The sequence below is a fragment of the Falco punctatus genome, assembly GCF_963210335.1.
Source record: "Falco punctatus genome assembly, chromosome: 3".
Lineage (NCBI taxonomy): Eukaryota > Metazoa > Chordata > Aves > Falconiformes > Falconidae > Falco > Falco punctatus.
The window spans coordinates 12,269,703-12,292,802 of NC_137582.1; the positions used below are offsets into that span (position 1 = coordinate 12,269,703).

At 39.9% G+C, this 23,100-nt stretch overlaps 1 protein-coding gene across 4 annotated transcripts in view; it reads right to left on the reverse strand.

Moving 5' to 3' along the window:
• Positions 1–23,100, reverse strand: part of TRIO (trio Rho guanine nucleotide exchange factor) — a 254,214-nt gene that overhangs the window by 110,716 nt on the left and 120,398 nt on the right. For all 4 annotated transcript variants that reach the window (XM_080381109.1, XM_080381107.1, XM_080381108.1 and 1 more), the window contains exons 11-15: positions 21,855–22,046; positions 12,050–12,219; positions 10,958–11,132; positions 4,327–4,522; positions 3,540–3,706 (exon numbers count right to left, since the gene is read on the reverse strand). In XM_080381109.1, the coding sequence (XP_080237235.1) occupies positions 3,540–3,706; positions 4,327–4,522; positions 10,958–11,132; positions 12,050–12,219; positions 21,855–22,046 (900 nt within the window). The remainder of the gene's footprint in view (positions 1–3,539; positions 3,707–4,326; positions 4,523–10,957; positions 11,133–12,049; positions 12,220–21,854; positions 22,047–23,100) is intronic.

The window sequence follows — 23,100 nt, forward strand, 5'->3', positions numbered from 1 at the left end:
AGCAGAGCATCAGCAAAACTGTGGAAATGAAACAATTTGGGATGCGTGAAAGGATAAAATAGGTAGTTCTATAGATGCTTGATTTAAGATTAGTTTCTTGGACTGATATTTGACTAACTAAACATGATTATGAGATACACCTGCTTCAGCCTGCCGTCCTTGCTACATTTTCATATCCATATGGCACTATACAGAGTGCCAGGATACTCTTCCCGAGTAGTATTTTGAGAGAATCAGAGCTTAAGCACTGGACTGTGTTTGCACCAAGCTAAAAGATTTGCATGTGAGAACAAAAAGCAGCTCAAGGTGCTCTTGATGATATAAGCTTGTACCTGGTACAAGTATCTATCTACACTGTTGTACAGATATGAATACACAGTTATATATCCAAGAACATACACCATGATCAGAGAAGCAGACAATATTGCATTGAAAAGGCTTAATGAGCATTGTAAACCAATCGCATTGATTTTGGAGCTTGGTAGAGATTGTGACCCTGGCAGATGCTGCACGTTAAGCTGAGCACAGCATTCGTTCTATAAAGTGAGTATGTGGGAGTGATAGCAGCAATAAGTAATCCAGCAGCTCTATTTTAGGTGATAAAAGAAAAAGGTTGTCTGGCAAACATGCAAGTGGAATTCTGGATGAGACAGATATTCTCTTAAAATATTTCTCTGCCTCTACCTAGTCATATGTTCCTGCCCTGACTAAAATGCCCACATTTTCCTTTCCATGTTGTCTTCCCCACATACAGCATTCCCTTCTTATTTCAATGAGCACCCTCTTCCCCCTACCTTCTGAGGTTTTCCTACACTGTGATCTTCTATTTGCTTTTGCCCTTTCTGCACCTATAACATACCAAGTTGACAAGCAAATTCTTTGCAGGGTTTCTTTAAACCTCTGTTTGTCTTACGGCCCTTCTGCTTCCTCCTTGTCCTGAGGCTTGATGTACAGAACTTCAATGCCACAAAGCAGAACTGGTATGGTTGTTAAGGGAGAAGCACCACTGGACGTTTTTGTCTGCTTTCTGTGCTTGCTTGATAAGAAATCACTAAGCTCCAAGTTTCAAAACCTAGTACTGAAGAGACTCCTTGCAAGTATTTGACTAAAAAGCTAAGCCAGGAGACAGTTTTCTGGTCTCGATTACAGTAATCTGAAAGATGAACCCTATGGAAAAACCCCTGCAGTGTTCCAGTCTAACCTTTTCACTACTTTTTTTTATATGTATCTGTGTGTGTGTATGTGTGTGTGTAAAAATACAATACCAGTAATGTCAGTTTGGCAGGAAAATTTCAAACTGAAAACTTGTTAAAATCCTTGCTATGAAGACAGTATCCCACCTACATAATAAGTATGTTTACACTCAGATCATTAACAATAAATCTGGCAAAAAATCACAGTAATTGAACTGGGCAACCATGTGTTCACTGCTTCAGGCAACCAAATACAAACAAAACACACTGAAGATGAGGTTTACCATATCATTTTACTTTTGGGTAAAGCACCTGTTGGGACCTGCTGAGCAATGAAGTTTTTTCCCAGTGCAGAGGATCATGCTTCCTGATATTTAATAAAAACTAAAATAAATCAGACATGGTTTTCTGAAAAGGCAACTGAAATCACAAAACTAAGAGTTACTAGCCCCAAAGCATTCCAAAGGGGATCAAAATGAGACCATAACATTCAGTTTTCGTTACATTCAATTTTTAGGCCCTCAGGCTGGGCAAGTATTGCAGGTTAATCTGTACGATGAAAAATCTGGAAAAGGAGTTTGTAATGCAGGAACATTCTGTCAGCTACATGGTTATGTAAGTTTGTTTGAAAGTTCACACCTATTGTGGCATTTAATTCAACAGAAAAATCCAATTGATAGAGATGTGTTCTAAGAATATAAAACAGGAGCCGTTTTTTCTCCTAAACACCAGTCTATTAAGAAAAGGCAGCTGGCTAGAACATCATACTACCTGTATCTTTATTATAAGATGAACTCATTTTTTCCAGTGTTTTCTTAAAAATCTAATCCTGAGCTTCAATTTCAGACAGGGCTAGCAGTGGTTCAAAAAAGTTACGAAGATCTTACAGAGTGACCTACAAACTGCTAGGTGCAACATGGATATTCCTTTACAATCCATGATGTTCACCATCCACTTGTATCTGCTAAAATACAAAACATTGGTTCTGCAAACACAGGTTTTAAACACTGTGTCTGTCTTGTCACAATTAACCTGCATACAAACAAAACTAGAGGAGCAAGGTACTCACTTTATGGGAGCATGCAATATAAGTAACTAATAGCGTGTCTTTGAAATATTACCCAAGTGCTATATTCTATTCTGTTCAGCAACTGAGTATTATTTCAGTATCATAGGAATTAACAATTCTTTTTTCTTACAAATCTATCCCATCCTAACCCACTGATGTACCCAAAAGGGATGAGACTGCCTCAGCTAGCTTTCACACTCTCTTCAGATTTTCTTTTCTTCGAAAATGTGCAAACTATTCTCAGCTGCAATAACTTTATCTCAACCATTACTCATGTGAAATCAGTAATTTGTAATGTGCATTTACAAAGATGAACAAGTTTCAGTAGAGTATGCAAAGGCTTGAACTCGAAGGCCGTGTATTTGATTAACACCTGTATGTATCGCAGTGATGGCAGACCCTACCAGTTTCTTGCATTCCTTTAATTCAAGACAACACAGAAGCTTCGGGTCTGCTACTACAAAGTAACCACAACGCTGCCTGGATATACTTTGAGAACCTTCTGTTCACTTCTCCTATGCTAACTGGACCCCTTTTATATTACTTTGCAATTCAGGGGTTCTCAGAGTCTCATGAGGGAGATGAATTTTTGTAAGAGCTCACAACAAACAGGAAAAGGACAGGTTGCATTGGGAGCCATTATAGGACATACTAATACAACAGACTGTAGCAGACTTCTGTGCTGCTGCCAAGCGTGAGCAAGATCAAAACCTTTTACCTTTCTAGTGAGTGTTCTTCATTTTTTAAACTTTCACCTAATTCAGTGGTTCTGCCCACAGCATCTTAAATTCACTAAAGGTTTAGGTGTTTATCAGATAAGGTCCTCGACACTTGCCACTTCACTGTCAGGAAAAGCAAAACTTAGTATTTCTTCTCCCAGAAAGTAAAGCATGCTGATACTATGTTACCACTGTTTGTAGAAGTCTCAAACAGTATACCAAAAAGCATTAGGCCAGTGTGCATGGTTTATCACCAAACAATACAGATGATAAAAGTACGGGTTTAACATTAGTTCAAATTGCTCTACACTTCAAATACTTGACTTGTATCCATGTAGAAATACGGACTGTTGATGCAAATTAAAAAACACACCTCACATTAGCAGAGGATGAAGTTTCTCAGGTGCTCAATTCAAAATCCCTCCCCGCTCTGAATGCAAGACTTGCTAGGACAGAAAGCAGTTTCCCAGGGCAGTTAATGGGCACAGACACACACCCCCCCGAAGTGTGCACAGCCCTGGGGGACCACCACCCCACGCGGGGGCAGGCGGCTCCTACCTGCTTGACTTCGGCCTGCAGGTGACGCAGCTGCACGCACTGCTCCAGGTGCTTGCGGTGCTGCTCGGCCGCCACGTCCAGCTCCTGCTGCTTCTCATGGAGAAACTCCAGCAGATCCTGGACACGAGTTGCCATGTCTACGTCTCTGTCGCAAAGCAGCTCAACACCTGTAATCAGCCAGTCGTTTATAAATGACTTACAAAAAAAAAAAAAGTCTCCCGAAGACAAACTACCCGTTTCCACTGCTTTGTGGCACACTCTGGCTCCTCCTCAAAGTTCAAATTAATCCCCAGAGCAATTGCTTAAATAAGCATAGGTTCTGCACTCTTTAGAAAAAAAAAGTTCATACTGCAATTTTAAAGAAGCCTGAGATTTACCCTGGGTGACCGTGTACAGTTAGAAACATCAAGTGAAGCAGTGTATGAGACAAAAAAGGAACACTTATTCCTTGAAAGCTGAAATTTTTGGCTTGACTGTGTTGCTCCGATTCACTATAAAATTAACTCCCTGCTATTTAACTTTACCGACTTCCTGAGTGGAATTCTTTTTTTTTTTTTAATCCTAAACATATTCAGGTGTTGCCAACTCTTATATAAAAACTATATGCCATAATAACAGTACATTCTCATGAACACTATCAAATGGTTTGAGTATAAAGGGAAAAAAAAAGTCCATGTCTCCAGTTTAAAGTTAACCAGTATCTCTGTTATTTTCACACATCCCATGGAGACAACTGGATAATTCTCACAAAGCCACTGCCCAGAATAGCATGAAGAAGCCATCTTACCAGATGCCTGCACTTCATTGACATACTGCAGCAGATCCTGCCCTTGGTGGATGACATCAAAGGTCAAGTTATTCATGGTCAGGGCTTTGTCTGCATGATGCTGGAGCCGCTGTTCTGCTATTGTAAGATCTTCAGTGTCAAAATCATTCATCTGCTGAGAGAGCTCATCATTCCAAGACTCGAGGTCTGAAATTATCTGGGCGGAAAACAGGAAGACAATGTTAAATTACCCATTTCACAACATATGTTCATTTCCAATGTTATACTTAAGATGGAGGTCAGGAACTTGAGTTTCTCACTGTTGATTGACTTCAGTGATCAGGTTCAAAACTGTTCAGACATAGGCTGTTTTAGCAGGGATTTAAAATTTTGGCAAACAACCCTGAAGAATCTCTTTGAGAACCACTACAGCTCTCCTTCAACCAGTGCATGCAATACTATGGGTACCCTTGCCTTGTTTAAGGTACTCCATCAACACACCACTTGTGAAACAGATGGGGGTTTTCATCTCCACTTTTAAAGGAAAACGTTGATCTAAAGCATCTTTTCAATTCTTCAGACCGCACCAAGTAATAATTCACACATCAAGAGCCAACTTATCTTTCAATTGTGCCAGTCTAGAGCCCTTTTACAAAAAAGCCAGCTCTATCATTCTGTGAGCAAGAAGCATCAGGTTCTGTGAGCACCTTTGACTTCTGTCAGACAACTGAGAAGCACTACTTGTCACAAAAGGCAGGGTACTTAGTGACTAATGGTGCAAAACCAAAAAGTATTACTTTATTCCAGTATGATTGTAACATCAGAGCTAAATTTGCCTGCTGAAATCATTCAGCCATACTTTCCAGTTTACACTTTAATTCTGGATTTTACTCTCAGTCATAAGATATCCAAAGAAGGTTAGCTGAGGAGGTATTTTTTTAAACGTATGTATGACAACAGTAATGTCTGTCCACACAAGCATGTTTTCCAAATCATATTGCAAAAACTGGTTGAAACTTAAAATATTCCTTTTAATTAGGATACAAACCTGTTTAAGTCTAACAGGTAATACTTACAATCGTCATTGATCAAAGTGGGGTGAGTTCTAACGGCACAGGTTTCACGCATCAATTACTTCAAACAAGTCTGTTTGACACTTAACCCTCAAGCCTGTAATCATTTTTTTCTCAGCAGAGTTTTGCCACAAACTACTGCAGTTCACTGGGAAAGCAAAATTATAGATATCAAGAACCAAGTATGGCTTAGCTCCAGAGTTCTATAATTTCACGAGTAGGACCAACTGATGTGAGTGGTGCTAAACGACAGAAACCCACCTGTTTATGCAGCAAGACACAGCAAGAAGAGGACCTGACTAAACAGGCATTAGCAACAAAGTAGGTGACTACATAAATATTTAACCAAAGTAATTTGTCAGCAGAAGTAATATGCTGCTACACTGAGTGGTTAAATCAGAGCTGTTTAACTGCGACAGTTAAACTACAAGAGAAATTCCAGGAAAACAAGTCTTCTAAAAAACAACAGAATTGAGGAGAAAACAAAGTTAAATAATCTGTATAAAGTTTCTGTTGTCAGCTACCACATTTCTTGAAGGCTTGTTTCCTTTCCCACAGGTGGCAGCATAAAAAATGAGACACATGAAGCAATTATTATTAAAATAGTGGCATCAGTGAGTTACTTCCTGTTTTAAAGGTGTTCTGCAAAAATTTTCCTTGACTTACTTAAGTCTTCAAGTTTAGCAACGTGCCATGATGGGATATACCAAACCATTAGGGTAACTATTTACAATCCCTAATCCTGATCAGCTAGCTCTTCCAAAGCGGAATCAGGCAGAAATTCACGTTCAGGGCTAACACTGAAAACAGAAAAGCTGATGGACAAGAGATGCAGGAACATATACAGGACAAGGCTTTTAGCTACTGCTTAAAGCTTCTTTCATCTCTGTTCTGCATGCTCTAAACATCACATGCATAATTATTTAGAGGGGAGACCACTCATAATGCATAAACACACACGCAGACTTCCCCTTCCACAAAATCCTTCACAATTTCCCTTTATTTCCCTTTTACTTGGTCCATGTCTTATCACCTCTGTCCTTCATCTCCTTTTAACTGGCCTGAAATATTTCAGAAGTTTCAAGTCTTCCTGAAAGTCGAGCCAGCTGCCCCCCTTTTCTGCTCTCACGCACCTCAGACCTGCCCTTCCCAGTTTGCCTTCAAAACTCTCTGTTCATTCAACTAGTAAAAGAAGAGGAGGTCATCTAACATTTGTTTCTTCAAACCATCCACTGCACTATGGAAGTTCTCACGAATCAGATTTACCATCTTATTTTCATCCAGTTCAGTTAACAACATTAATAAATTATCCTCAATAGGTAACTGTAGTCAGACTTGGTAAAACTAAGAAATATGAGCATTAAAGAAGGTTGTGAAACTCCTCCATCAAAACAACATCTTCCACTGTCTTTCTAAACACCTTTTAGAAGTGCATTAAGATTTAACATACCACATTTACGTTTTAAAATTTTAAAAGCAAAGCCATTCCATCTCCTTTCAGACACAGGCTAAAATCTTACCTCTCTTACTAGCAAACTGTGTAGAAATAAAGTAATAAACACAGTAAGCTCACAACAGGACACTGCTGTGGCTAACTGTCAGTATTTCTGTCATCATGGAAATGGAATGGTTTAAGTAGATTGTAGTCACTATGTCCTCTTAAGACTATCCTGAGATTCACCATAGCCCATATAATTGACAGGCAGTTCCAAGAGGTCAGCACTGCGTATCACACTGCGTATCACCTCAGCCAAGAGGTTTTAGTGATACTGCTGCCAAAGAACAAAAACGAACAACAGTAAGAATTATAACTTCTTCCCACGTTACTTCATGCAACCCCAAGATTAAGATCATGGCCCACACACTGTTTAAAGCAGTCTGAAACACCGCAAGATCAAGACATTCTCTGTCCTCTTCAAAAGGCTAGGAAGGCCACAACTCAAATAAATAATGCCAGCATGGTCCCACACTCACTCAAAAGATAAAAAGTCCCTGAACATCACAGCCAAGGTTCCTAACATGTAATCCTTACATTTTTCAGCAGTAATTAGGTGGCACAAGGTCTATTTCAGCCATTGCACTCATTGTTTCACATTGCAAATGTGAAACGCGAGGGCAGAGTCAAAACAAAAATAAAGTGCATTAAGCCGTCTCTGCCCACACTCTTCAGTGCTTCCCTTGAAGTTCTGCTTTGCAAGCAACACTTTTAAAGTGAGAAGTCTCCTATTTTGTTTTGTCAAGCCAATTAACATCAAACAAACAGAACAAAAATGAATGACTAATAGACATCGAAAGTAACTGAATCACAAATTAATGGACAACCCAGCATAAACATAGGGTAACTACTTACCACGGCATGTGTTCAAGAAGTTCCTGGTGCAAAGCCTGAGCTGCCTGACATTCTCAGGTTTTAACAAATGTAAAGGTAACAATAACGGGAAACAAGGCAGGATATAACACAGAAGGGATGCTGACTCCTTTGCACTAGTGGGAAAGAAAGAACCACACGTCTCTTCTTAGAAGGATCTAACTAGCATTCCTCGTACCAACTGAGTGCTAACCAGGACCTGAAAATATTATATGCTGGGGAGAAAGAAAAAAGGAAAGCAGGAAAGGGAGAAGATTTTGGTCTCTGTGATCCAGCACTTTGCATCCTTGCCTTTTCAGCTGTATGACTTAACAGGCATCTTGTAAGTATGGTCCAAAAATAGAGTTGAGATAAAGCTGTGAGTTGAAAAGTGCGTGGTATGCTTTGTGTGGAGCCCTGACATTGGCCTTGAGGCATTTAAGTTACAGACAAGCAAAAATGCACTGACACAAATGAGACATGCATTTTAGGCTGCCGACATTGCCACCAGTGTTACCTTCCCACTGGCTGGGTCCATACACATCTTCCTTATGCTACTAATCACGCTCACAAGGGACTCTTCATGTACATTATTTTGCTCCTTCTAGCTGTTAGTTAACACAGGCACTTACAATAGAGTCCTTCAAATAGCTCACAACCAACAGCACTCAAAAGCCTGCTGAGGACAGAGAAGGTCAAGTTTATATGCCAAGAGCAAGGGGCAAAACAGAGACAGTGCTGCAGTTACAGCAATTTCAGAAGAGCAGGTGAATCTCAAAAGTTGTAGCATAAAAGACAGCAACGTAAGGAAAAGAAAACAGAATATTTCATCAGTGAACAGGGGAAGAGTAAGGACAAGGAGAAAAGGACTAATCCTGCCAGTAAATCTCACTACTGTTCCCATGCACGGTATGATCCTACAGTGCTAGGGGAACCCTTCGTCCCATTTTAGCTTGTGTTATTTTACAAGCAGTAAGACAAGCTAGAAACACTACTTGCCTTCCAGAAAAACTGTCCTCACACAATGCTCCCCTGAATGAACTTCCCCTACAGCCAAGTCTTAAGTGATTGGACCAGTCACACAAAATACTCAACAAAGAAAGAGGTGAAAACAAGGTCTGCAAGTTCCTAGCTGGCATTTGGCTCTTCCTCGCTATCATGTTACTTCAGCTGAGCTTCTGCTTTCAAACAGCTGACCTGGAACAAGTCCCTGCATTTTCTTCCTGGAAGTTTCCAAACAGATGTCTGCCTTCAGGGAGAGGTAAAAGAGAAGCCTGCTTTGCTGAGGAAGCAGAGAAAGGACATGGTACAGAGGCAGCAAAGCAATCAAGATTTTGCTGAAGACACTCTGCAGCCAGGGTCATTTTGTTCCCTGGAGGGTTCCTTGGCAATCTTAAATAAACACAATTTTTTATTTCCAAGCCATCAACAAAATACACCAACTCTTTCACTAAAGTAACTGGTACTTTGATGTACGCTGTACGTACCAAAACGTAACGCATGCCAAGTGTCAGCTTTAGAAAAAGCAAGACATATCAAGTTTGGCTTTGCAGTTTTCCAATACAAAATCTTATGGACATCACCAAACAACATGTGCAGAAGTACTATCTATACAGATGCTGTCCTGCACTGAAGTACTAGAACACATCTGCAAAGCAGGGCTCCTGCAACCCGCCTTCTGCTATTGTAGAATCCTGGTTTATGTAACCTACAGCAGAGAGCAATCACCTTAACCATGAACTTCACTCAAACCTTTAACCTAATGATCTTCCATTCATTTTCTTGGTATGCCTTGCCCCCCACAGCTGCCATTTCCTCAATAAAAGCATTCTGAGAACATCACACAGACATCAGGCACTGCCGATCAGTTCTGCAGAGACTGCAAAATTGCTGACGGCCTTATAGAAGAGGATACCTTTTATGTTCCTCCACATACACCCGTCATCCAACTAATTATTACAATCACAATTCTGCCAAAACCTTTCCCTTGCATATGCAGGACAGCTACTCTCACATAATCAAAGTAGCAAACTCGTGCAGACCAGCGTGAATTGTGAAATAAGAGAACCTTCTTAGTCTTTCTTTACACCAGAGTTGTTATTACTGTAGAGCACACACTCTCACTTCCTCTACGGACACAGATCAAGGAACTGCGTCTGCCTATTCCTGCACTGCAGCCAACAATGTGCTTAACTAAACAAGACTTCAGCCATGATATCTAATCCTGATTTTAATAAGAAAAAAAACCCAAACCCCTAACACAACCAAACCTGAGAAGATACCACTTCTGACAGCCTCTTTGCCCTTACACCATTCATACGTAACCAACAGTTGCATTTTTTACCACATACAAGCAAAGGGGTAAAATTACCACTGGAAGTTCTGGTTTCCTGAGTCTTGAGATAAACCATTATCTACTCAGACAGAATCATTTACCAGTGGATAACCCTGAACCTTCTGAGGCAGCAAATCAGTTTCAGTCACTGCATACAGCACTAGTGGTTTTACAAAAGCCCTAAACTTAGCTGAATCTTTATGATGCAATTCCATTAACCTAAGCTCCACGTGGACTTTCACGTCTGTTGGTATACATGTCCCTGCACACAAACAGAAACCTTCTAACAGACAAGCTGTAACCCTCCTCCAAAATTTGGACAGCCTCAAAACTTCCTGAGGATTTGCAGGGGTGTAGCACTACAACTTGTTTTGCATTATTTTCATAGCTGGAAAAAAAGAGTCCTATTGTAAAAAAATACAGCCCAGACAACATCCCTGAAGATTAAAAGAGAGTTCCAAACACCACTTGTAGTTGCCAACTGAAAAAAAGACTGCTGATGTGGAAAAGAAAGAGAAAGAGGGGGTGTTACTACAAAGCAACAGTTTAGAGGGTTTGTACTAAACCATCTTGGGAAGTCTTATTCATATTAATTGTAAGCATAATAGTTATATCAAGGTAGCTTGATATTCAAACCAAACTAAGCAGATGAAGCAACTACTGCATTATGATTTTATAAGACACTTGCTTAAAATGCACTGTGAGCCAATGACAGCTTGAGCTAATAATAAAAAGCGCAGCTCTGCACTCTCCTGACACTTTCACGTACAAGACAAAAATCTTTAGTTTGGGTAAGCCGTTTGAGCCACATGCCAATGCAACTACACAACAATCTGAGCATAAACACTCCTACATGAGAGAACTAAGTGCAGTGCAAGTCCAAGAGCAAACACTCACATCTATTGCATCTCTTTCAAATATGCGGAGCTGCAGAAATAGCTCAAGCTTGATCTTGCGTTCTTGGAAAAGCTCCTCCATCTGAGATTGTGCCTCATCCAGCTGCTGCAGGACTGTCTCTATGTGGTTGATTGAGCTGTTGTGGGGCGTCTTGTTACTAGAAATGGCAGAATCCCTATTCAAAGCAGCGAGAGGGAGAAGAGAGAGGGGAAGGAAAAAAAGGTATTATTAAACAAAGCCCATACAATGTGGATGATACACATGACCACAACACGGAAGACTGTTTCACAAAGTCAATGCAAGCCATATTACGTGAAAGCTAAGTCTGTATATCTCTGTTAATAAAAGTCCAAATTATGTTTAAATACTTGAGAAAGCAGTACAAAATTAAGATTTCTTTCATTTTTTGACTAACTCAGCATTTAAGGACATTCTGTTAACAGGAAGAATAAAATTTAAAACCAGAGACAAACCCTTTCATAATGAAAAGGAAGTGGCATATGCTAACTATTTACTTTAGTGAACCTTCATGGCAATGAAAAAAAAAAACGAATTAGATAATAAAAAATAATTACTTAATCTTTTACTTTAGCATAAAACCTGTAAATTCAGATATGATAAAACCAGCTCCCACAACAAAAGGGACATGTACCAGTAGAACTGTGGCCAAAATTTATTTTGATCGTTGCCAAATGAAAGGGACTGCAAACTGATGGTCTTTACTACAACAAAGTCACTTATCAGTCTGCAAAACAATTTCAAGTGTCTCTTTATAAAAAGGCTGCCGCCCAGAACTCAAAATGCTGTGGAACCCCGCATGTCAGACTACAAAAACGTACAATTGCTCCTATAAAAAAAGGTAGCTTAAGTAAACAAAATCTCCTTGTGGAGGTAGTGTTTATATATAAGCTGAGCTTCCTGTAAACAGAGGGTCAGAGACCATCAGTACAGCATGAAACATCATTGTAGTCCTAATATTTACAAGTTTTATTTATAGGTCGTATCTTGTAGTCATCCATCCTCTACCCTCAAAACAGAGCCTCACAGAATACCACATGTACACCAGGAGATTTAAATAAAAAATTGTTTTACCTTAGTTGCTGAATAAGATCTTCACCTTCTTTTATGACATTGACTGTAACCTGCAGAGTGGTCTGTTGTTGTTGACCAAAACGTTTAATCAAGTCTTGAACAGCCTCCACAGACTCAGCATAGACATCATCAAGCAGTTCTTTCTGTAGCTCTTCAAGCCATGTCCACAGCTAAAGGGGGGTGGGGTGGTGGAGAAAAAAAAACAACAACCATAAGCCCCAGGACCAGGCAGTCAGTACTCCAAATCAAATCTCCCTGGAGAAGAGAAAACAGACTGAGGTGGTAGGGAGAAACAGGATTTGTTTCTCTTGATAGAAAAATCTCATCCTCAATTTAATGAAAACAAGCCTTTGTTTCAAATAAGGTTTTTGCTTCTTGGAAATACCAGGAAAGCTTTATCCGTGTTGCTAAGTCACCCTTTCTTTCTGATTTTCCTTCTACAGTACTGAGCATATCCGATTGAGCTGCACAGAGTTCATAGCGAGAATCCCATCTGCAGCTCTGCGCGAGAGTCCCTGGGAGGGAAATGCTATGGAAACACTCCCTGAGAGAGGGGAGGAAGGAAGGAAGGAAGGGAGATGTATTGTAGCCACCATCAAATTTACTCTGCCAGGCTGACACATGCACACAGACATCATAACATTTCTCAGTGGCCTTCAAAAAAGCAGGAAAAACAAAAGGGCATTTCAGAAAACAAAATAAAGAGACAAATCGGATGGGAGAGGTTATTTTTCTGTCATGATCTCTACAGCAATGGTATTTACCCTCTCGATTTTGATTACACACCATTACAACAAAAATCATCATAAAGAATTCCACCAGTTAATTCAACGCCTTCCCTGCCCTGCTTAACATGTGCACATGTCCCTGTTCAGAACCGCCCATGTATCGCACTTATGCAAAAATCCCTAGATATACGCCAGTTAAGGTATCACTACCGGTCACTTGAACCCTACTGCGTTCTTTTCCACAATTTTATGAGGCAAGATGTTGCATCACAAGCTCTGTGTGAAAACTGTTCATCAGCCATCCATTAGCCATCTATCATACAACTGATAAAAACGCTGCTTGAAGAGAGGGAGCACAGCTGTCTCCTGCAACACCCCCGTGAGCAGCAAAAACAGCAGGCTGGAACAGCTACTCTCACAGGAAGCATCCAAGCCGGGGCCCTCCTCTATTTTACCATCACATCCCAAATGCCGCATTTCCAAGAACAAGGATTAGAGTTTGGTTTTTATCCTGAAAGAATACCTCTGATCTCACTGAAAGCATTAAGGTCTTCTGACTGCATTTTAATCTCCGTCTTCATACATTTCAGGGATACAAATAGGCTTTATTAACTTTGAAGCTAATTAAAAGGTTAACACAGTTAAAATACAAACAGTAAGCAATCAAAGCTGGCTTAATTTCAAAAGACAGAAAAACAAATATTTTCTTTATTTCTTTGTTTAACGTTTTCTACAGAAATACCCCTTTCATGCTGCTGTGTGTGCAACATTCTGATCATAAAGGTTTCCTAACTAACAATAGAGCTACATTAAAATAGAAAATTCAGTGAAGGATTCTAGATCTTGATTAATAAGTTCCTTTGAAGCTTTAATTTAAAACCAAATGCCAGTTTTTCTATCTTAGAGCCTTACTTCTGAGGTAGGTTTTGTGCTAGCCAAGCTATAGGCTAAATTTTCACAATTAGGAAGAATTAATGACATTTAACCAGACTCTCTTCTAGAAATCTACTGTCCCCCCCACAAACGGAACTGCCGATTCAAACACAGTTATTGTGACTACTCATATGCTTCAAAGACAATGTCTGTCACAGTTTTGAATCCAACTCCATAGCTGTGAACACCACAAGCTCAAGCCACAGCAGTCTGTCTTATTAAAAGGAGGACAAATCAATAGAACTTACCAAGTGAGTCAAAAGCACTTGTCAACATTCATTTCTGCATCCAAATAGTTTGGTTTTTTTTCCCCAATTGCATACTTAGGAATGCAAATTCCATTTTGAGACAAATGAAACTTAAGAGTAAGAAGCTTGACAATACAACTTGAAAACCTTACTCAGGTTTCAATGCGGAAAGGATGTTTTTATTTCACTCTTCGCTTATGAAGTTTGTCTGAAGAACTGCAATAGTAGGGCACCATGTTAGAGACCTTCCAAGTGAGCTGGCATGTACACACAACCAGTGCAGCTTGCAACTGCGCAAATATATTCATTTGAGAGTAATACTTTATTGTTGCCTGCAGAACTAATGTGTTCTGTGCTGGCTGGAAGACCTTTACACTCATGCTTACTGCACCTTCTATAAAATGCCCGATTTTCAGAGAAGTTTATCACAGACAAACTGGGTTTAAAACCATTTTGAGTCTCTTGGACTATATAAAGTTTGCTTCTTGGCTCCCTTGCAAGCACCTGTACTGCAGCTCAAGACAGGTCTAAGAACCATTTCAATTTTTTCTCAATAGGTCTTTTGCAGCTAGGTTGTGTCAGACCTGTGCAAGAGAGGCCTCACATCTGCTTTTCTTACTCTTCACATATGCTTCAGCTACTTCTACAACTGGGTGGAGCGGACCTGGCAGGAGCAATAAACTTATAAGTGTTGGGCTAGTGATGTACTGTGCACGTCAATACTTCCCTGAATGCTCACCCTGGATGCTGGAGACCAAGCCAACACAGAACAAGCAGACCTTTTCCTCTGTGTAGCCAGTTCAAAGCAACACCACCTGCCTAGAGCAGAAAGACATGGGCGCCAGCACAACAAAGTGTTGTGCCGACTGGCTTAGTGCCTGGTCAGCACAGCACGACTATAAGCGTGGTATCTTGGCCCCAGGGTACCAAAGGGCTCAAAAATGCATTGTTTCCCTAGTTCATTAGCTGAATTGTCCACTGTTTGGGAAGGAAGAACATTTTACAAATGTGCAGAAAGAGGAGAGTAATTAACATGCATTACTTGTCTAGCTGTGATTCATATGCTGTTGAAAGTGGAACAATTTAAGCCATTTCTGAAATGACTAAACAGCTCTATGACACTTCCATAGCAAAAGTTACCCTAATACATTACAAATAAGCTTTTCATGCTTTTCTACCCAGTAAGTTTCTGACAAACAGCCTCCCCTCAAAATAATCTTGATGTTTATACATAAAAATCAGAATAAAGCCACCACAGATGAACAAAACTGTCAAGTTATTAAAGCTGGATATAAACTCATGCCATTTACTGAGAGGAGCTTAATTCATAATAGGTGGCAATAGCCAGCTGGCTTGTATGCAGCTTTAATACCAGAATAAGCACTGGATATACTGGATATTACCTAAATTAGCTTGTTTTCAGATACAAAACTAAGGATGAAGATAGTACAAAGTTGCACAGCAAAGCCAAAAGAAAGTGAACAGTTTGCACTGGGGGGTGAACACAGAGTGGAGCTTACCCATACACGTTCAGCATTGCAGAACTACAGATTTTATAGTGCAATGATTTTCTGAGGTAATGCATTATTCCATAGAACAGCACTTGGCAACAAAAATCCAGTGCAGAAAAACACACAAACAAAACTCATTAAAAAACTATTAACCTTCTCTCAGTGTGAACTTCTGAGCAACTTCCACGCACATCTTTTTCTATTATTTTTAAAAGAAGCAGCACAAAGATCCCTAAACAAACTGCTGATTCCTGTGACCTCAGTAAGAACTTCAATCCAGCAGCAAGACAGCTTTAACATACAGTGAGAAAACCATATAAGTAACTCAATCCTGTCACAGAAGGAGGCTCTTCTGCTCTTTTCATCTGCTCTTCACATCTTATCAGAATTAAAATTGGAGAGGGAATCAAATTCTGAATCCTTGACAGGCAAATATTTCACACAGCAGATTTTTTTTCTTGATCTAAATATAGCACAGACTAAGAAACATCTGCTTGAACGAGCCTGCATCCTGTGCTACCTCTTTCCTAAGTTCTTGGGAGCATGCCATTAGTCACTGAGATGGTATTATTTTAATTGTCTGCAACATCCTGGAAGCTTCAGTGTTTCCATCATGGGCCTCTATCCATTCAAGTCCCATCCCTGAAACCTCCTGGAAGACTTCAACTAAATAAGCCCTTACTGTATTTTGCTCAATATAATCAGAGAACAATTATTTTTGAGTAAATACCTTCCCAAGTGCACAGAGTTATTTTATTAGCGTAAAAAAAACCCACACTGCATTCTTTCACAATTTATTTTTTCGTTTTTATAATAATGGATATGCAGTCAGCCTTTTCAGCAGGCTAAGACAGAGAAAGGCACACTGTTTCTGCATGTAAAAACTGCCAATTCCTCTTTCTGCCCCTTCCCCCCAGCACAGTGGGGCAGTACGTGTGTTACACCACAGGCACAGTTGTTGAAGAAGCTATTATTTGTACAGGGCCAAATGTTGCAACAGTATTCCCTAACAAGTATATCTGGGCATAGAAAGGGGCTGGTGTGTGTGTGTCTGCCTTAAGTTTTGCCTTTCAGGACATGCAGTGGGCAAAACCGGCATCTTTTTCACAAGAAAAACACTGAGATGTTAAACGCCCTGGAGTTTGTCTTCCAGGGTCTTTCCGTGACACTTAAGATATTAAATGCATGCATAGTTTTTTGAAAGTTAGATACAATTATCTTAAAAAGCTTCAAATATCCCTATCTATTCTACAGTTATAACTGGATGAATATCCTATTCAAAATAAATTCATCCTTGAAGCAAAACCAACTTACTCACACCTTCCTAAAATTACATCAACTACTACTGTACACTGTAAGCAATCATCCCATTTCTTAACTGAGCAAGGAAAAAAAAATCTCTATACCGTAGCTTTACACAGTTTAAAGGCCTGTTTCTGCCACACTTCTCTCAAGTACTCAGTGCTATTTCAATGAAGTCTGGACTTAAATTCGATCCCTTTTTTCAAGCAAAGCAGCTACCAGTCTTGAAAAAATCAAGAGAGAAAAATCTGTGCTGGGTAGGTAGATTCCAGTCCTAACCAAGCAGTAAACCACAGCACAAGTTAGTTTGCTGCCACCGAATGTGTTTGTGTCCTCCTCAACTCGCGTAAGATGACCAGTGTATTGAAGTATTGACCAGAGAGCGCAGTTCCTATATTCTGCTGTGTTATAATGACATGATACAAATACTAGACATGCACAAACACTAAAGGGACAGAGCCTTCAGTGTTTGATGAGGGCATCCAAAAGCTGCTCTGCTGCCTGGAAAGGGCACGCAGAAGTGAGAGCAGCCTCATTATGACATCCAAATTTAACCTGTAGACCATCAGAACAGAAGACTCAGAATATGCAGGAGTGATAGGCAACCAGAAGAGCAGGTCTGTCACCTCAGGGTCCACCCTGGGACGAAACAAATAAAAGGCTGCATGGATGGACACCCTTCCATGCCAGATAATGCAAAGGAGGGCATGTTTCTGGCAGTGAGTTGTGAGACAAAGACAGACCATTATCAATAGGCTTATTTGAATCGAATACACATGCCTCACTGTTAGATGTGAATGAATCAGCAACATTATGGCCAGAGCAAGGCCTCCTCAGCCTTCCCATGCACTGGCATCTTCAAATGATGCCACCTTCCTTCAATAGCTTGCACAGACTACTATTTCATTACTTTTGTTCAGGAACAGTGAGGTTTTGTGTTTGAAATCTTAGCCAACTCCACTTCCCTTTTCCTTTTTTCGTCTTACTCAAACCACACTTTGCACCAGAACAGACTGAGGTTGAAACAAAGAAAAGAGACATCTTCTAGTAACACCATTAAGCGTATTGTGTACACATAAAAAGCACTCTGAGCTATTTTATAAGCAGCTTGTCAGAATACACACAAAAGGTTATATGCAAAAAGCCAACAGGCTCATAAGAGATCATTCCCTTCCATGTACAGTCAGCCTGATCCATATTCCCACACTTGACTCCAGTTAGGAAAATATCTGTTGCTCTGCTTTGGCACTACTACAAGCACCTGGTTTGGCCAGGATTTCAGTCTTCCCACTCAAGGATGCTGAGGGAGCCATTTCAGAGAGAGTGCGTGTGTATGTGTGTCTGTACACATGTGTATGGAAGAATATGAATTCACACCAAAATCCTGTTCATCTCTACTTGTTGACAGATTTCACAGCAAAGACTATCGTGACTTTTGCTCCTATGTTTTGCACACAACTTTTTATGATAATAGTTTATTTAGGAAATGTCTCTTATCTGTGCAAATTTTTTCTCACCTTGTCCCTCCCCATATATTACTGAATGTCAAAAGGCACAAAAGCCATAAGGGATTCACTGTCTTGCAATGGTCAACATGTTCAGATGTTCAATTGCATTTTATCCACCCTCAGGCTGAGAACCTGCCAGGACACAGTACTCTCCAACGCAAAGATTCCAATAGGGATATTTATGGTCCCAAACACTTTTAAAGCTTGCCAGTGCACAGCTTAACTTCAGTGCATCAGTTATGGAAAAATTTGGCTTACAGATGGAAACTTCTCACTGTTTGCATGGGAGTAAAAATCAATATTTACCACCTTACAAACTTAAAACTAGTAATAGCACAACAACATGGAATCACGATTTCTATGTAGCAAGCAACTGATTTTCTTGGACCACCGTTAAGCAAAATGAATAATGGCGACACCATGTTTCTGGCTGCCCTGAACACATCCCTTTTTTTCCCCAGTGAGAAATGTGGTCTGTTGAGGTTAGTCTACGAGTCTAGGTAAGCCACAGGGAGCTCTACCAGTTTGTAACCACCTGGCTACAGACCTTCTGAAAATGCTAAAGCCAGCCAGCATTTCCAGCGTGCATCGTAACAGGCTGCCACACACAAACTACACGGCTGCTTTGTGCACAGGTATAGCAAAAGTCTGTTACTTCCAGGATGCATCAAGCTGATCTATTGCTTTTGTGGCAAGCATGCTGCTTCTGCAAGCAGAAACTGTGCCGATTTATTAAGCGTGAACAGAGTAACAGTACACAGTGCAGTAGTGCACAGACACTGCAGGACTAATGCTTCCCAGGGAAGATGGGAAAAGTTGCAATCAAATTCTGTGCCAAATATAAAGGTTATATAAAGCTACAGGGGAGAGGTAGTATTGGAATGCTCTCATCCAGATGAGGAGCATTCATTCAACATGATGTATTTCTGGGGAAAAAGAATAAAACACAAGAAAACATCCTACTTCAAAAAAATCAAGGGATTGGATGGATATCGGAGCCAGATTTTAAAGTCTCAAAACAGCCAACAACTCAGATTACCAGCTTTTCTCGGCTCTGTGGCTTCCTCCAAACTGTTACACACAACAGGATTTTTATTCTTCATGACTGTTTTTTTAGACCAGGAAAACACAAAAAAGATACAACAAACAAAATTCACCCTGAATATTTGAAGGGCAAAATGCGTTGGTGGTGTTTGGGTTTGATTTGTTTGGGTTTTTTCGGGTTTTTTTTTAAACAACTGAAGCATCTCTTTCCAGTTCAACAGCTAGTATATTATCCTACTACTTGAACTCCTCTTCACTAGCTAAGCACACACATTAATTTCTTCACTCCGCTATACAGAGGAAAGGTTATGTGCTTACAGGTATGCACTAATTTTTTCAGTGACTTCCCACATCCTGCAGGAGAAACGGAATTCTCCTGCCAACAAAGCATGGATGACTTTCAGGTTTAGAGCACTTTTATCTTCCATCTGCTTTGTGATGCCTTCCCAGCACTCCACATGCATGTTTGATAACAAACAACATACTCTTGAAAACACATCAGAATACAGAAAGCACAAGACAGCTTTGAGCTTGTTATTTCTTTGCATCTTTATTAAAGGACTAGTCTAAATATGAACTGCCAGCCTCACTCTCTCATCTGTATTTTCAAGTAAAATGCAAATAAATAAAAGGATAGTCTTGCTTACATAAATAAGTACTCTTCTTAATTTTCCTCACTTTATGAGGTATGAAGTTCAGCTACATGACAAAAACAAAGAAATCCAACATGCGTACATGAGCCACAGCACCTTTCCCCCAAAGTCCAGGCTGCAAAGAGGCTGCCATAGTAACAGCTGTGTGCGCTTACAGGGTCACAATAATAACCATTTTCCCAAAGAAATAAATCAAGATACAGAATTATCTTCCCCCCCCCCCCCCCCCCAATAAAACATTATTATCTAGAGGAGCAGTGGCAACGTTCCAGCACATCTGGAATCAGCCTCACAGAATTACTCAACACTGACTCACAGATCAGTCTGCCTTCTGTTTTTTTGGATTTTTTAAAGCCCTTTCCTTGCAAATCCTTTTACAGTCTCAGTCTTTCATCACTACAACTAACTGTAGCCATCTAAATACCATTCCAGCTGCTGCTCTTGATACTAAGAAAAACAGGTAATGAAGAAATCTATAGAAACAATTAATGTGTTCCAGCAGCTGACTGCTCCTGTGCTTCACAACAGGTAATGGGACAGCACTGTGTACTTGAGAAAAATGGAACAAAAAAGTTGTCCCCTAAGAATAGCTTAAGATATAGCACTTATGTTTTGTTTAAACAGCAAGAGTCCCGAGTATCAGAAAGGAAGCATCTAACAGAGAACTGATGGGGGAGCTATGTACTCACATCTAGAGCTAAAAAGTAATTCAATCCTGACCTTCTTCAAAGACCAACTGCCTTGTACGTTTTTTTCAAGTGCAAAGCAGATGTTTCACATTCAAAAAACTCCCACTCTTATCCCCTACAAGGTTTTGCTGAAGAAGCTACTTTGAATAGTATACTTCCCCACTGAACAGACCACATCTTTATGTAGGGTGAAGGGAAGACATACTCTGACATGCTGTGGTCCAGAAACCTTTCATACTTTCACCTAGTTTGAGCAGTGAGATTTAATATGACCTGTAAATAAAAAACGGGTAATCTACCATTACTGACATTTGCCACTACCTTTAACCAAACCCCCTTACTGAAGTCCTTATTCTTGCTCTAGCCTATTCAGCCCCCTCTGATGAATTTATAAATTCGTATGATCAGTGTTCTGAATCAGAGCTGAAAATTAGTCTGGTTGAAAATTCAGTGTGTTTGACTGAATCTTCCTTTTCCTGGTGTATACAGATCAACCTTTGAAAGAGACTAAAATTGCAAACATGAGGCAAACCACTGTCATCAGATAAGCTGTTTAGGTTGTGAAGAACCATCAATCTGCAAGACCAAAATGCAATGTGTAAAACAGAGAAAGAAAACCAAGTCTTTCTGGGCAGCAGGGTTGCCTTAAGTAGATTTGCACTTCTGCCATGTGTTTCAGTCTCCTGAATCGTGTCAGTCTAACCATGTGTCTGACAACTCAGTTAACTGCACTGGAGTGCTGGTTGGATAAAAAAACAAAACCAAAAAGTGCACAGTCTCTCCCCCACAATGCTGTCTTTTAGCTGTATCAGTTTCCTGATCTGACCCTCCCCCCTTCCCTGTGACTGAACAAGCATGTGTACTCGCACAACAAAGAGGGTAGAAGCTGCTTGTGGAAGTAAAAATAAAATTTTAAATCCTCCAAAAAACAAACAAAACACACACACAGCAACAACAATAACAACAACAACAACAAAACAAAAAAAAAAAAACCAAACAAACAAACAAAAAAAAAAAAAAAAAAGCAACCCCTACCCCAGCTCCCAATCTGCAATGAATTGCAAACCAAAACTCATTGTACAATAGGGGTTTCATGACTTCCTATAGCAAGTTTCTAACCATGAAATAACATTGGACAACATCAGTTTTAAGGCTTAAAGTTATGACTATAACTTTGCAGCAGTTTTACCTCTTTAACATGAGTGTGAAAGGACACAGACATGTCCAGCAGGATCTTGCGTTGCTCCACACGCCTAACAAAATCCTGTATGCGATCTTCCAGCTGATGGGCAGCTTGATAAATTTCCTCTGGGTCACACTCCCCAGTCTGAGCGAGCTGTTCAGCTGCTTCTAGGAGCTTATCTGCGTTGGTATATGTGTTCTGTGGAGAAATACGTTAGTTTCACAGGATTAAATGAAAGAAAATTCAGTCAGTGTATTTTAAATCCACTCCACTAATGAAAATGAAAGGACAAAAGGTACCCTGAAATGTATTTTTCTTCTTTTTTAAAGGTAGTACAATATAATCTTCCTATAGGGTCTTTTGTATTTCTAGATACTTTTTCATTTAGCTGTGAATAAATTCATTCCTTAGCTCCTTATTTATGTCTATTCAAACGTTTCCTTGATCCAGAACTTGGCAGCCTATTTATTCTTTCTTGGAATGAGTATTTTATATTCAGAACTAGAATAAAGATTAGCCTAAATGTCTCATTACTTGCAGACTGGCCTATTTCAATACTGGAAAAATCACTATAGTCACAGCCAGAAGACTTTCCAAATGTGTATTATTAGAGGTGAGAAAGTCCTAGCTGCTGGTAGCAATGCTTAACGTCAGATCGACACATCCAACAGGAAGGTGGGAAGTGACCAGGCACAGGAGAAAACGTCTCTCCATCCTTACAGAAGTGTTTCCAAAATTCATGTGTCAAGTGGATCATTATTTGTGAAACAGCAGCAACAGATGAGGATTTAGAAGTCAGCTATGGGCAAATGTCAGAGAGGAACACTGTCCCAATACATCATAACATTAACAAATGCAGATCAGAAATCCTATAAGAGACTTGGGTCAAAGCAGAAAACAGAATGGATGAAGTCTGGTACCTGATGTGCTGAGTGCACTACGGTCCAGAGAAGACAGAGAGATGTTTAACAGCTCTTAAAGATTAGAACTTGCAGCCTACATCTGTATCTTTCTCATTAATTCAAAACAGGACTGATTCCAAACATTTCCTATAAACTTGGGTGCTCTTTTTGAGCCTAACCTTGGGGTTTCATGCCTTAGAATGGTTCTCAAAACAGACTCATCAAGAAAGCATAGAAAGATGTTAACCTCCTGAGAAAACAGACTGAAGCCAAGTCTACATCAAAGAAGCTTTGCTTATGTCACCGCATCATATCTCCTGATAACCACAGACTATAAAAAAAAGAAACAC